This window comes from Lathamus discolor, chromosome 6 (assembly GCF_037157495.1).
Source record: "Lathamus discolor isolate bLatDis1 chromosome 6, bLatDis1.hap1, whole genome shotgun sequence".
Lineage (NCBI taxonomy): Eukaryota > Metazoa > Chordata > Aves > Psittaciformes > Psittacidae > Lathamus > Lathamus discolor.
In genome coordinates, this window is record NC_088889.1 from 9,738,832 (window position 1) to 9,753,792 (window position 14,961).

A 14,961-nucleotide genomic window follows, 5' to 3' on the forward strand; every position below is an offset into this window, starting at 1 on the left:
GGCTAAAAATTAAAAAAAAAAAAAGGAAAAAGAAATGGGTAAGTGGAAAGTGAGAGAGAAAAGAAAGAATAAATATGGCTGTACAAAATGGGAAAAGACATTGAATACAAAAAGAACTTAAAAAGGACAGAATAAGAGATACTGTTTCTGGTTTTGTCTGTAATACAAATACAGGATCTGTTTGACCCTTAGAGTTTCTCTAATACATGCTTGGTGACACAAGGACTATTTCAGGCTTATCAGAAGAAAAAATGATGTCCCCTGGCCAAAGTTCAGAGACTCATGTGTATACCAGTCAAATTCTACTGCCCAGTCTCCTCGCTGCTGCCCAATCTTTGTCCCAGTTCCAAGCCCTGCTCTCATCTAATTCTTTTTTTCAAAGATCACTATTGTTACTGATACATGCTTCGGGATCATCTTGTTCTTATCCCAGACCACTTTGTTGGCTGAGCAAGCCTGCTTTGCCAGATCTTTCACACTGTTACCACCGGGGAATCATAGAATAGTTAGGGTTGGAAAGGACCTTAAGATCATCTAGTTCCAACCCCCCTGCCACGGGCAGGGACACCTCACACTAAACCATGTCACCCATGTCAAACCATGTTGGGCTCTGTCCAACCTGTCCTGGAACAGCGCCGTGGATGGAGCATTCACAACTTCCTTGGGAAACCCATTCCAGTGCCTCACTGCCCTTACAGTGAAGAGCTTCTTCCTTATAGAATCATAGAATCATAGAATGGTTAGGGTTGGAAAGGACCTCAAGATCATCTAGTTCCAACCCCCCTGCCATGGGCAGGAGCACCTCACACTAAACCATGTCACCCAAGGCTTCATCCAACCTGGCCTTGAACACCGCCAGGGATGGAGCACTCACAACCTCCCTGGGCAACCGATTCCAGTGTCTCACCACCCTAACAGGAAAGAATTTCCTCCTTATATCCAATCTAAACTTCCCCTGTTTAAGTTTTAACTCATTACCCCTTGTCCTGTCACTACAGTCCCTGACAAAGAGTCCCTCCCCAGCATCCCTATAGGCCCCCTTCAGATATTGGAAGGAGGTATTAGTTTGGATTTTTGTGACTCCCATTGAGCAACATATCCTCTGTCTCAAGAGCACAGGCAGCTCTCTAAGTCCAGATGTTCACGTAGGACCCATCCTGTGTGTACAGGTTTTCTGCAGGCTATTTGTTTTGTATTTTTGACAAAACAAAACCAAATTATTCTGAAAGTAGAAGAAATTCTCTCTAAGGAATGTCATAATTCCTTCAGTTTTATCAACAGGATGCAAACAGTTTTTAATGTAATTTGTGATTGTATGTGAGACAAAATGGTGTTTTTTTGTCTAGGAGTGTTCCCCCTTCTTTTGCACTCACTCCTTTTTAATGGTTTTTTGGTGTTTTTTTGTTTGTTTGTTTGGGGTTTGTTTGTTTGTTGGGTGTTGTTTTGTTTTGTTTGTTTTTTGTTTCCATTTTGTACCTAAGGATTTAGAAAGAAAGGATGAAGATTTTTACAGGAAATGAAAATACAAAGTAGTCTCATAGAATAAGGGATCATCTTTCTATTAAATCAGAAAATTGTTGACTAGGCCTGCTTTTGCCTAACAGTAATCCTCCCAAGATTAATGAGATCTGTATTGCCTCCAGCTACCTTGGAGCCACATCAGTTCTTGAACAGAAACTGTGAGGTCAAAAAGCGATTAACTTTCGTTGAGATAAATGCAATCCCCTTTAGAGATCAGAGTCTACTGACACTTCTCAAGATTCAGGTGATGAGAAAAGGTCTTTTAAATAGCCGTGACATTTGATTCAGTTCAAATGATCCTGAATTTGAGCTTGCACACAAATCCCCCCAAATAACAAGCCCCAAACATTTCCAACATAAATTTAGCTTTACATAATTAACTTTTAACTTCTGAAGATATCAATGCACTTACTTTGTTAAGTCGCTTTTGTATTGTCTGGCCCTGTTTCAGCCTGGAGAAGTAGTGGTAATAGAGTGACACGTAAGTCATTATGGATCTCTCATCTGGGTAGGGCACTGCCACATCCTCAGCATCAAGCAGTTTGCTGATTCCTAGCTCTTTCTCAGCAACATCGAAGGCATTGTTGAGGTTTTTGATGGGCTGGTCCTGCCGCAGTGAGCTATAGTGGATAAGATCAGGCCTGGGCAAGGAGAAGAACAGGGCATGGCGTGGAAGAAAGATTTATGTTTGTCATAAATTCTTTCAGATTATAAACCATAAACTGCTTATTAGTCTAAGGAATGTGATATTACTGTCTGACCTTGAGGTTCATTCAAGAGCATCACCCCTTGCCTACATAAAAGGAAGAAAACTGTCCCTTATGAAATTGAAGTACAACTTCCACCAAATCTCTGCCCTTCACTTATTCCTCCTCTTCACTTATGGGTGAAAACCAAAGCCCACTGCAGAGGCAATTCTGAAAATGGGGAAGTTACAGGATCCCACCATGGTATCCTACCAGTAGATGCAGCAGAATTTTTAATGGAAGAAGAAATGTTCAAGGTTCTCCCAGTGGTTTCTCTCTCCTGCCTTGGGCTGTTTTCTTCATACTTTTCAAAAGGGCCATAGAAGGGAGAAAGGGACTGACAGTTTTCTCACTCTGTCACGATTGAATCAGAAGGTATACATACTCATTAAGTATATACAATAAAACCAGTCTCTAAAATAATAACTTTAGAAAAAGAGCAATGGGAACATGACCAAACGGCTCAGATCAAATAATGGGCACCACTGTTCAGATGATGCTCCCTTGGAAATTCAATGTTATGCCCAACTAAACAAGATACCGAACAGGAGATTTTGGTACTTCCTTCCTCCCTCAGGGACAATATCCAATTAAGAAAGGAGAGTCTTCAGTGTGAAAGGGCAAAGAGGGAGTTTGGCAGTTTCTTGACAAATACTTGTAATTCATACCCTGGAACAAGTTGTGCTGGAGCTAGAGACAGCAACGAGCAACTCCTTCTGAGCTGATCAATCAGCTCTTACCTGTGAGCATGTATGAGTGCATTGAAGGCCAGCCCATCACTCCAGCTTTTGGAGAAGTCCTTCACATTCACATTGGAATAGCTGGCAGTTTTATGCTGACACCAGAGTAGTAAGGCTTCATTGGCAAATAGAACATCAGCTCTGCCCCCAAATTCTTCCTGTGAAGAGAGCAGGGAAAGGAAAAATCAGTGTGAACAACATACGGAAGTAGCATCAGGGGGTTTACACTTATGTTCCCAAAGATCACTTTGTATTACTTCTGTCCTATTCACAAATATGCTTGCAGACAGTATCTGCCATGAAGGTAGAATGACTTAACATGAAAGTAGAAGTTTTCTATTGAAGTGAATTGAATGAACTCAGAAATTCTAACATGAAAAATAAGGGTTAATTTTTTTTTAATGTTTTTCTTCTGTAAGGCTGGTAGAGATCAAGTGAAAATCAAAGTTCGGTTTGTTTGCTTCCTTAGCTGTGATCTAGAATTCAGAAACAAAATATAGTGTGTCCAGGTCTAATGTTAGAAATCATTGACTTTCATAATAACTTCATGGGATCTTATCCTCCTTGTACTTAGAGTACATGTGAAATAATTTGAAAAAGAATACTTGTTCTTCAGAAAGGATAAAGGAGCAGCTTGCAGTTCAAATCTAGAGAAAACTGCCATCAGAGAAATTCTTTCTGGAGTCAAAAGGCAGTTAAAAGAAGCCAGTTCCTCACTCTCTTCTTTGTGAAGAGAGGGTTCAAAGGAGAGAGGATCATTCATGGATGAATGTCCTACCTACCTCCATGCTGTTTTCTGTCTCTTTGTGAAAATATAAAATAAATTCAATTGGTTTTAGAAATTGCTGGCTGAGTAACTGGATAATAATAGAAGATCTGCATGATCAAAATGGTCAGGAAATGTCATCAAAATATCCTTGCCTGGCTTAAACTCTACGAAGTCTCTAAAACACTCTAAGCAAAAAGATGAAGACTCTGTTTTACCTTGTCAAGTTTGATAGACGAAATCTGAAATCGAAGTATAATGATCCAGATAAGTCCCAGGATTAAGGTTCTGTCACCATCCACAATGTTCTCAGGACCAATCACTTTCACTTGTACCTGCTAATAAATCAATACCCATTCAGCATTAAAGTACTCATGTCCAACTCTCTGAAGACAGATGGTGCAACAAGCTGTTAATGAAGAGGGCGTTCATGCTGCTTTCTTTCTCTATACCTGTGAGCTCCTAGCTCCTATGTTCACACCCTAGCTCTCACATGTACCAAAAGAGTTTCAGCAAAAGCAAAGTGATGGTTGTCTGAAAGATTTAAATTTCCTAAAATGGTTTTGAAAACTGGTGGTTAAGGAGAGGAAGCAAACACAATTCAGTGCTCCTTTCCTCCAGAGTGACAGCAGAGCAAATGCCATCTGACTGGTCTCCAGTCAGCACATAGCTCTTATAAAGAGTACAAGCTTGCTAAACAGTACAAGCTTGCTAAACAGTACAAGCATCCTACTAAACATCCATGGCTGCCTTTTCCATTATTACATGATCAGGAAGCAGGGTTGCAGTTTCTACTATGTCAACAGTGCCATATTTCTTCAAGAAGTCTGAGCATTCTGCACTGGCTCCTGTTATCTGCATGATCCTGTCTCTGGAGGTTGGACTTACAAGCAATGGTTGGTTGGACCAGCTGGCAGAGCCTGGATGTGCACATATCACTGTGCGTTTCACGATGTATATCCTTAGCAGGCATGTGTTAGCTGGAGCTCTGTGCTGAATTTGTATTTGTTTTTTAGTTAGCAAAAATCCAGACATTATGTATTTTCCCACATCTACTGCTATGAAACTCCTCTGCTCCTTTGGAATTCATGGCACAGAGTTTTGTGTGATGATTTTCCGAAGAGGTCTAGAATTAATTGTGTGCTTAGAAATGAAAAAAAAATTACATACTGACTTGTAGCTGAGATGGGAATGCACAACTAGAATAAATAAACCCACTGCAATAACTTGCTGAAACTGTTAGAATCATATTTTACCAGGTAGCTTCACCTTTGCCTAGTGAAGTCTGCTCTCCCCCAGCATGTGGGAAAACACAACAACCAGAAAGATACAGAAATACGGTACATTTTCATTTAGATGTGACTTGTTTTGGGGGATCGCTAGTTGTTTATGAGTCATTTTACTCAAATAACAAAGAAATTAAAATCTGATTACTTTTTTAATAAAACCCCTGGCCTGTCTTCAAAGATTATCTCATTGTGTATTAGAGGCAGATATTATAATTAGCCAGTAACATACATAAACTGTTGTGATCTCTAATATCAATATTATCTTACCTTGGATTTCAGAAATGTGATGGCTTTGCTGTTGTTCTCTAGAAAATGCACTCTCATCTTTCCCCGGTTTGGTCTGGGCAAAGCTTCTCCAGACAGCAGCTCCAGGAGTCTCATAAGAGAGATGCCATCCTTCAAGTCTGTGTAAACATCTTGTATCTCGATATTTGCCTGTGAAGACCAGTCAGACAATACCAGCTGTGGCTCAACGTTTGGCTAACAGACCCCTCTACTTCTAATACTAAACAACACCTTCTTGCTGTTTCACTGAGTTATGTCAGTGCATGTGGGTGAAAAGTGATGAATCTGAATTCATAAAAAATGGATTTGCAGCAGGGCTGAAATTATTTATGAAAGCAGGCATAAGTGAAGGAAAGCAAAACCCACAACTGAGCAAACATAGAAAAAAAGTAGAAGATTTTGAAAAGTAAAAGAGAAACCAACATTTTCAAAATCAAACATTTTGGAAATGCTGACATTTTTACTTCAATGCAAATGAATCTTTTAATCTTTTTATTTTGAGCAATGCATTCTATTTAAAAACTGAGCTGATAATCCCATTCATAGACTAGTTTTTTACTCAATACACTCAGTAAAGTCCATTATGTCCTGCTTGGAGCTGTGCTGCCACCCAAAGCACCCATACTTTTAGCCAGAGTCTCACACTAAGTGAAAGATTAAGTTCTTTTACAAAAATGTATTTCATTGCTGCCAGTGCTGAAGTCACCCAGTGCTTAGGTGATACGACATGATATACTGTGTACTCTGACCTAACAAGAACTTGCCTGGGGTGTTTCCTTTTGGCCTTATGCCATTAACCATCTAAAGTGTCATTAAAATATCCAGCAATAATTAAATGTGATTCTGAAATCACGGTAAATAATCTTTAAATAGTCTTCAGAAAAAAAAATAAAAATAATAAAAAAAAAGAAATAGTAGCTTTTTTAATTCAGAAATAGTTACACGCAGGGGCAGAAAAAAGACAAATAATAGACATGCACTTTTTCACTCCTGACCAATTATTAATCAGTTTAACAGATCTTTTCTCCAGAGTAAGAAGAAAACAGTGTAAGTGTAAAAGCAACTCAGAGAAACTTTCAGTCTGTAGTGTGTGTGGAACAAGAATTTACAACTTTCTCTGACTGATTATCTCCATGAAAAACTCCCTGTTTAGTCGCCAACTTTATTTCTTTTTGTATATCAAATAAACTTAAAACTCTGCCTCCGGTATATTACCATAAAAGAAGTCAAAAGTTGTTATATTCTGTGGCACTTTTATAAATGAAGAATAGTTCCATTAAAATTTGTAAAGAGACAGTCTTCATATGTCTGCTTTATGCCTCACCCAGCAGTAATTTTAATAGCTTTGTTGCATCAGTCTTCTCATAAAGATACCCATCACAGATTGCTTAACAAATTCAATCCAATAGCATCCTTAGCACTACACTTGAAGTAGTCAACAGAGCAACCGGGAATACTGTAGTGTTCTGCAGTATGACCCAATCACATTAAAGTGTGTGCTGAAAAGCTGAGACTACATTGCTGAGAAGACCTAGATAAGCAGTCAGTCTCTGCACCATTTCTTACCGTATATGGTTTGGAATGCTCTCACAGGCTTTTTCCCCTCATGCTTTTATGATACATGAACAACTACTGTGCAGGAAGTCCAGACTGACATTTTGATCTTTGAACTTGAAGGTGTTTTTAAAATGAGAAGGTAGATATATTTTTCTGTAGCTAAACAAAAATCATTTCCTACACCATAAAAACCTAGCTTTCTGCAGGTATGAGAATGTGTTTTGTGGTTATTCTCTCACCGTAAGAAAAAGAAACTTAAAAGTTTATTGTGCTCTAAGGGAGCCTTTGCACCAATCACCAACTTAAAACATGACACTGAAAAAAATGCATGTAGCTCTGAAGCATCATATAATAATGATGACCTAGAATGGAACTAAGGCTCCTGGTCTTGCCTGGTGTTGCCAAAGTCCATTTTCATTAATATCAGCTACAGACTCTAAAAAAGGGAACTGGTTTTAGATGATGTAATTCCCCACTGTGACACAGGTACATAATTTTTGCCTCAAATCAGTGTATCTGCAAATAAGTCTGGAGACTTTTGGAATATGTTGGAGTTCCCTTGCAAACACAAATCAACTGTACACTAGTTCTGGAGCTATTTGGAAGTCTGAGAGTTACTGAAAACAAATTGGCCTATACTTGCATGGTAGTATGTCTGACTGAAACTGCTATACTTAAGGCAACTTTTCAGAGTCATTGAGCAGCAACTAAAGCAGGACTGATCAGGAAAAGTAGGAAAGTCTTAAATTTCAGCTGGGCAACTAGGAATTCAGCATTGTTTGGGGAAGTGCAGACATTTGCAGATGCTTTACTTGTAGGAAATGTAAGAGAAAATAAAGATCTTCCTCTGAGATGATCAGCAAGATACAGTGGACATCACAATATGACAGGTTTATATACATCTGCAAAAGTGAACCCTGGTTTCAGGGAAGACTGGAAACATGGACAATTGAGACAGATGCAAGGTAAAAGTTGTAGGCTGGAGCATTCTGATTAGTCCAAGTCTTCCTTGCTGGCATGTATGTGTAATGACAACAGTCAAGAAGAATATGTAAAAAATCACATAAGAAAAGAATACAGTGGGTGAAATAAATACAATAAAAAATGGGGAAAAAAACCCAGATTGAAGGAGCTACTTACATTATTCCTGAAGAAGACATTGTTCATCCAGTTGGTGAAGGTTTTCTTTTGCATGGACATACGCTGCTCCTGCAGCTTTTTGATGTGGCCTTTTTCATATTCGGTACCCATGGTCACCTAGGAAGCCAGAAACTCCTGTGAGGTGCTCAAAGCTAAAGAGATCTGCCTGGCCAGCTACAAAAAACAATAACATCCCCAATGTAGGAAACCCAGCCCCAGCAGGTACAAGATTCAATACCACACCCAGTATAATACCTTAATTTCCTTTTGATTGTACTTTGTACTTTAATTTCACTCAACTTCAGTTTTAACGTACTTGAGTTCTCCCTTTTGAAATGCACCTCTAATTTCAGGATGAAAATGTAGCATGTATCTGTGCAGCTTTCTTTCTTTCGGTCTCCCGCCAATCACTGGCTCCCATGAGGAGCCCCATGATCTGAAAGCCATCAATAGCTTCCTTGAATGTGCTGGCAGCACAAGACAGAGAACTGATCCCAGATCTTGTCAGAAAGAGGGGTCTGCAAATCACTTCCTATGCAATGCTTGAAAGGGTGTTATGTTCTTTGAGGAATGATTAAGATGTTTCTCTTGGCTTTCAGACCACAGCATTTCCAACAGAAACCGAATAGCTGCTTAGAAAGGAAATGGAACCAACTTAGTTTTTTCCTCTCATGAGTTCATAGTTTGCATATCTATCACTGTAAGGATGGTGACACATAATTGCATGGACCAGCTCCTAGAAGTCAGGAAGCTTCCCTAGGCTGCCCCAGACTTGTCTGCCTCATCCATACCAATGAAAAGCCAGGCTTGTAATTCATTACGGCACCCAGCTGAACATTTAGGAAGATTAGGTAGGAGTCTTCCCTTTAGAGCCTGTGACACAATAAACTAGATTTCAGCACAACCAAACAGCTCTTTCGGAGTCATTTCACGTATGATATAAACCTGTAACAGCAGTGACCAAGCTGTTATGAAGGCAAGAGAATTGTTTAAAAAAAATTAGAAAAATCAGTGTAAAATTCATAGCTACAGACATCTCTAGCGACCAGACATCATCTGCTTGGACTACTGCTATAGCTCTAAGTATCACCTGGATATCAGCCTAGCTGTGAAACCAAGAAACCTGTAAAAGAGGGAGAGGAGAGAGGTGTCTGCTGCTGTCAACCCACTGCAAAGAGAGAAGGGAATGAAAAGTGAAAACCTTTGACAAACTGCACAGGTGCGGAGCAGGGTGACCTGCTTCCTAAATATTGTGTGCCCATTTGTGAGGGCCCAGTTCTGGGCTCTGCATTCTTTTCATTCATAAAACATGAAATACTGAAAAAACCCCATTATCTATCCTAGCGTGAGAAGACAGCAATAGGGAACTAGCAACAGCAGTCACTGCAAATGGGAAGTTGCTTGCTTGATAGTTCACTGTGATCTAATAAATATGAAAAATGTTGCCATTTTACAAGATGAAAAGCTATGGGAAGTGCAGAAGCAATGATTTTTTTACTGCATTTCCTACTTTTTTTTTGCCCCAGATGTTTCTTAACCCCCAGTACTTGACTTCGGCAAACTAGGCACAGCACTGAAGCCTGACAGTTCAGCAGCAATACAGGGAAGGATCACGACCACAGATGAAAGCCTTAAGGAAAGAAGAATTTAGTGAAGTTTGAAATAAAACTACAGAGAAGATCCTCATAATATTTTCTTATCTTTTGGGCTAGTTCAGCACTGCCTACTTGCTCCATCTGGAGCACAGATATTCAAAGAATTGCCTTTCCCTGCCAGAGGGGCGATATTAACTCACCCCCATGTAATAAGACCATATCATAATGCCGTTTCTGAATTTGCCAAATAGTTCTCAGAATGTCTGCGGGCTCCTTTTTTTAAAAGGGCTATTATTCAGCATTGCAGCCATCCTGGACAATGACCAAAGTGATTTCATTCAGGTGCAAAGGAAGATTATTTGTTGAGCTACACACAGCAGCTGGCCTATTTTATGAAATTAAGTTAGAAATGCTCCCTGCATTGGTAGATGACTACCCAAAGACAGGTCTGTAACAGATTATCTGCATTTGCAGGATGTAAAGGCAGTGCTAAGAGCCAGAGCAGGCTGTAATGATGCATTACCAGAAAAAGATCAAAAAACATTAAAAAAAATGGACTTACTCAGGTTTGGAGGAACTCCTTTCTGCATTCAGCAGTTGGTCACTCTGGAGAATGACTTTCAGTTGTAGATCCACTCCTATTCCTACTTCAGCTTGCTCTTTTCATGCAAAGTGACCTTTGAATTCAGACACAGAGACCAAGTATTTATGATCTACCTATGAACCTCTCATCTGATCTAAAGGAAGTAACCCATCGGAATACCGTGAGTAAAGGATGTGACAGGCCTTGTCCAATCCTTACATTAAAATATAACGTATGAATGGCACCAAAATTGCTACAAAGCAGTGAAAATAGTCATCCACCGTGGTGATGCTTTGATAAAGAGCATCTTCCACAATTGCATTGAAGGGTCTGACTGACCACAGGCTGCTTTTCTAAAGGAATTCTTACCTGGGAAATTGAACTTGACAGTGGCATCTGAAAATGAAAGAAGGAAAGCACAGCAGAGGGTACAAAGATCAGGGCAATTCCCAAGTGGTTAAATTGGGATACAGCAAATGAGAAGGTGAAATTGTGAAGCGTCAGGAATTTTCCAGTCACTGTTTTGAAGAAGCTGATGTACACAGATACCTGCTGCTGGCAGGACAAAGTGGGATCAAGCTGGCAGTGTCAGCTGATTCCACAGTTTACCATTGATGGATTTCTCGTTAACAACAAAAGAGAAAATAATTCTGGTATCTTACACAGCAGGAAGTGCTTTCTGTCACTTACAAGGTCGTGTAAGCACAGAACTTACTGACCTGGCATTGTTGCCAGGAACCAGAGGGTTGCTGCTGGGAAACACTACTAGAAAACAGGCATCCATCTGAAATCAGAAGCTGTAAATGAAGATGTCCAGCTTGGAGATGAGGGAATAGCAGTATTTTGCCTTCTAGCAAGTGCAGTTTAGTTAACATACAAAGTGACGGGAGAAAACACATAAGAAGAAATGAATCAATCCCCCAAAACCCAGTAAAGATGAAACTTTATGAACTAAATCATTATCAGTTCATAATAAGATAGAAGAGATTCCTCATAAAAGAGAAATGTCATACATAGTGTCACATAAGACAGCCAAAAAGAAAAAGCCGAATACAGGCATTACTCAAAATATTCCCTTCAAATTTCTGGAGCTGTGTTCACCAAACAACTAATAGAACGTGATTCTTAATGATCATTAAATGTGATCAGGGTGACAGGAGGAAAGTGATATGAATTCAGCAACTACCTACATCTCTTCTGTAAGCTCATTGCCTGGTTATAATTCCACTCCTCTCTTTTCTGTCTTGATTTTAGTTATACCTACCATCTTCTGAAGGCAGGGTTATAGGCTGTTGTCTTAAATATGGTATAGGTTGGCTAGGTTGTGTGTGTCAAGAAAATGCCCTCACTCTTATCAAATAGAAGGCAGAGGACCAGTGGGTGAATTGGCCCTGGATGCAGGAAGCGTTTCTCCCTACTGCAGGTTAATTATTTTCTAAACAATTAAATGTGTGAAACACTGGCTTTGCTTTTATGACAATATAAGGCAATCAAAGATCTTGTATAAATTTTCACTAACTCCTGAATATCAATCTCCATTTGCAGTATCTATCTACAGTTCAAAGTTAAAATGGCGGACATTTATGTGACACTGAAAAAGGCATTCCTCAGTTATTTATATCCTAGTAAGGTAAGAGGAAGGCCATGACAATATTTGTGTGCAGCTTCCTGGAGGGGCAAGGGGAAAATCACCCCTCCAGGCTAGTTATGGTCCCTCTCTTGCTGCCTTTGCAGGGAAGGAGAGCCCTGCCACTGGCCTCAGGAAGAAGGGCCCAAAAAGCACCCTCCCTTTGCCCTGTTTTCAGTCTAAGGTGGTTTTCCACAATGGCAGCAGCATTTTCTTGTTTCTTAAGAGGAAGGACCCTGATGTGGGACTTCCCTCTGCAAAGCGGCAGCTACGCAAGACGCGTTAGGTTTTCTCAGCACCCTTTCTGGTCAAGAGGGAAACAGAGACTGGAAATCATACAGGCCTGACACCCAAGCAGCCTGGTTTCCAGCCCTAAAGCTGCTCTGCTCCTAAGCACTTCCCCCATTGCTCTGCTACTCCTGGAAACACCATGTAAAACAGGGGATGTTGCACTTCCTTCACAGCTATTTAAAATTCTATTTGTTGTTGGTATTTTTTTTCTTTTTTAACATAGTCCTTTTCCTCCCACAACTCGTATGTGAATTCCTGCTATCTAAGATGGGAAGAAATGTTTAATCCCCCTGTTACAAAGAGCATTAAAGTGACAGTCACTGGCAGATGCAAGTTTGCTGACCTGAGTGACAGCTGATCTCCATGAGCTGCCCCAGGACAGTAGATCCCTGGTCCTATGGAGCTATAGAGTTCTCCCTCACCCTGGGCTTCCCCCATCAATACACTTACCCACTGGGATCAGGAGTCCCCCTGAAGGGAATACATTGCTACAGGTGGGTGCAGATGCCTTCATGTTTGAAAGCATCCCTACATAAGGCCATTCAGAGCTGACACTCCTGTAACTGAATGACCCTCTCATTGCACCAGGCTAATACATCTATGCTCTGACCTGCCTCTGAGCAAAGCCAGTCCTGATTTAAAAGCCATGTGGCCATATTCTTGCCTGCTCTTGCAGAGGACTGAGTTCATTCACATGGCTCAGGTTTGGCACAGTCCATCACCCTCCATTGCATAACCTTTGCATACACATGCTCCTCCTGAAGGTATGTGAAAATCCTGTTTGATTTCTGCTAGGGAGAAGGTTCCCCAAATCTCAAAGAAAACAAGTATGTTAAGTGCAAACACATGGATGACAGCTCAGCCCTGTACCTCCCACTGTCTCCAGCCATGTTGCTTCCACATGTAAGAGTCTCAAAACAACATCTGGGCCTTGACTCTGTGGAGCAGGAAGGCAGCCCCTGCTCTGGGCCATGGTCTTGCAGCCTACATTGTGCCAAGTAAGCTGCCTGGGGCCAACAGCCTGCGTCCCACAAGCAGCCCTCCTCCCTTCCACCCTCCCCAACTGCAGGAAACAGCTCATATTCAGTCTCATCAAGGCATTGTGGATACAGGTGAGCTGAACCATTATCCCAGAATATTTCCTGAACAGATCTTGAATTACAGTGAATCTTAGACCTAGTCGTGGCACAGAGGAGCTATGCCTTGGATACTGAGAACACCAGAGATCAGCAGGCAGTAATTATTGCAAGAAGCTATTTGCTCATTTAGGATACTAAGGCTGAAGAAAAGTTGGGGAGTTAGTAAAAAGCAGCTTAGGAGAGGCATGGACACCTCCCGCTGTCAGCCTGCACTGATTCCCTGCTTTCACAGGCCTCTCAGCTGAACTTTGTCCCTAAATAGCCAAATAGTTCTCTCATCTTCTCTTCCCAAGGGGCTCCAGCTCACCACCCCCAAGTAGCTCCTCTGTGTCTCCCACATACCTGCCTTCCCAGCGTCGGTGTCACCCAGCTGTGGGCAGAGGGGTCCCCAGCGGCTGGAGCCCCAGCTCTTCTTAAAGCTGAGCTCTGCCTGGAAGATCTAAACCGGCATCCCAGGATGCTGGGTTGTTATAAACCTCAGCCTCCCCATACTCTAGTCTAAACTAGAAGTTGGTTTTCCCTTTGAATAGTTGGCTAGTGGCAACATGACATCAACAGGGAGCAGAACTCAAGCAGAACAGTCGAATTACATCATCCAAAGGAGCTGGAGCCCCACACTGCATTTGAAAAAGAGGATGGCTTAAAACAAAATCAGATGGATTTATTTTTCCTGGCACGAAGAAGCTCAGTCATCTTTTTGAAACAGAAAATATACGTTTGCTTGTTTAGTCATGAATTAAAGACATTTTCTCCTCAGAGCTGTTTATATTATCTTGAAATTTTCCTTCTGTTTCTGAACCTCAAATAGTTAACATAAGAGCTTCAAAGTCTTTGCGGGATGAACACATGGGACACAGGACTTTAATTCTCTTTCCATTTCATCCATAGATAAAGGGTTTCAAGTGACAGAATAGCCTTAGTATTTTGAACATCAAACTGAAAATTGGCCTCAGAAATCACTGTGTTGGCAATGCCAGATCTAACCAGTGTATTTTTATCATCTGGCTCAGATGCTTTCATTTTTATTCACTGCTACTAAGGAAGACCACTGCATGAGGGCAAAACTTGCCCTTTACAGCTGCATTTTAGGAGGTTGTTTGTATATTGGAGTGATAAAGCATTCAGCTTTATTTATGGCTGAAACAATATTGTGAGACTTATATGCAGATTGGCATCTAGCACCGTTTATGCCAGAGGACTACACCCTACCTGCAAGGGTAGTGTATGCTGTGGTGTACTCTCAGGTTCTGGTCCCCCACTGTCCCAGTCAGAAGATTACTGACTACACTCACAGCTCCCTCCCAGCCCAGCTATCCCAATTTCACTGTGATGGCCACCCAGTTGGGTGGAATGATTGAGAGCAGTTGGCAAAAGACATAGGATTGTACAAACAGTTAACATTAGGGGTGGGAATTTTAGCAGACAAGAGATGAAACGGGGCAGTGCAAAATGAAGAAAAATTGCAGTTACTCTGCACTGTAGCCTAAAATTGCCAAGCAGTGAACTTACTGGTTATAGTACATTGTCATATAATGGATTATTTTCAGACTAGACATGAAATGAATGCATTTTGAGAAAAAATACAGAATGATCTGAAATCACTAAGCAGTTGTTTAAAAAACATTTTAAAAATGATAATCATACATGGAAATCTTACAGTGCATCTGAAATGCAGCATCTGG

At 40.8% G+C, this 14,961-nt stretch overlaps 1 protein-coding gene across 1 annotated transcript in view; it reads right to left on the reverse strand.

Moving 5' to 3' along the window:
- Positions 1 to 10,316, reverse strand: part of SPTBN5 (spectrin beta, non-erythrocytic 5) — a 95,107-nt gene extending 84,791 nt beyond the window's left edge. The window contains exons 1-6 of the mRNA XM_065682870.1: positions 10,202 to 10,316; positions 8,045 to 8,161; positions 5,330 to 5,497; positions 3,992 to 4,111; positions 3,008 to 3,165; positions 1,934 to 2,162 (exon numbers count right to left, since the gene is read on the reverse strand). Coding sequence (XP_065538942.1) covers positions 1,934 to 2,162; positions 3,008 to 3,165; positions 3,992 to 4,111; positions 5,330 to 5,497; positions 8,045 to 8,155 — 786 coding nt within the window. The 5' untranslated portion in view covers positions 8,156 to 8,161; positions 10,202 to 10,316. The remainder of the gene's footprint in view (positions 1 to 1,933; positions 2,163 to 3,007; positions 3,166 to 3,991; positions 4,112 to 5,329; positions 5,498 to 8,044; positions 8,162 to 10,201) is intronic.
- Between the last annotated feature and the right edge of the window lie 4,645 nt (positions 10,317 to 14,961).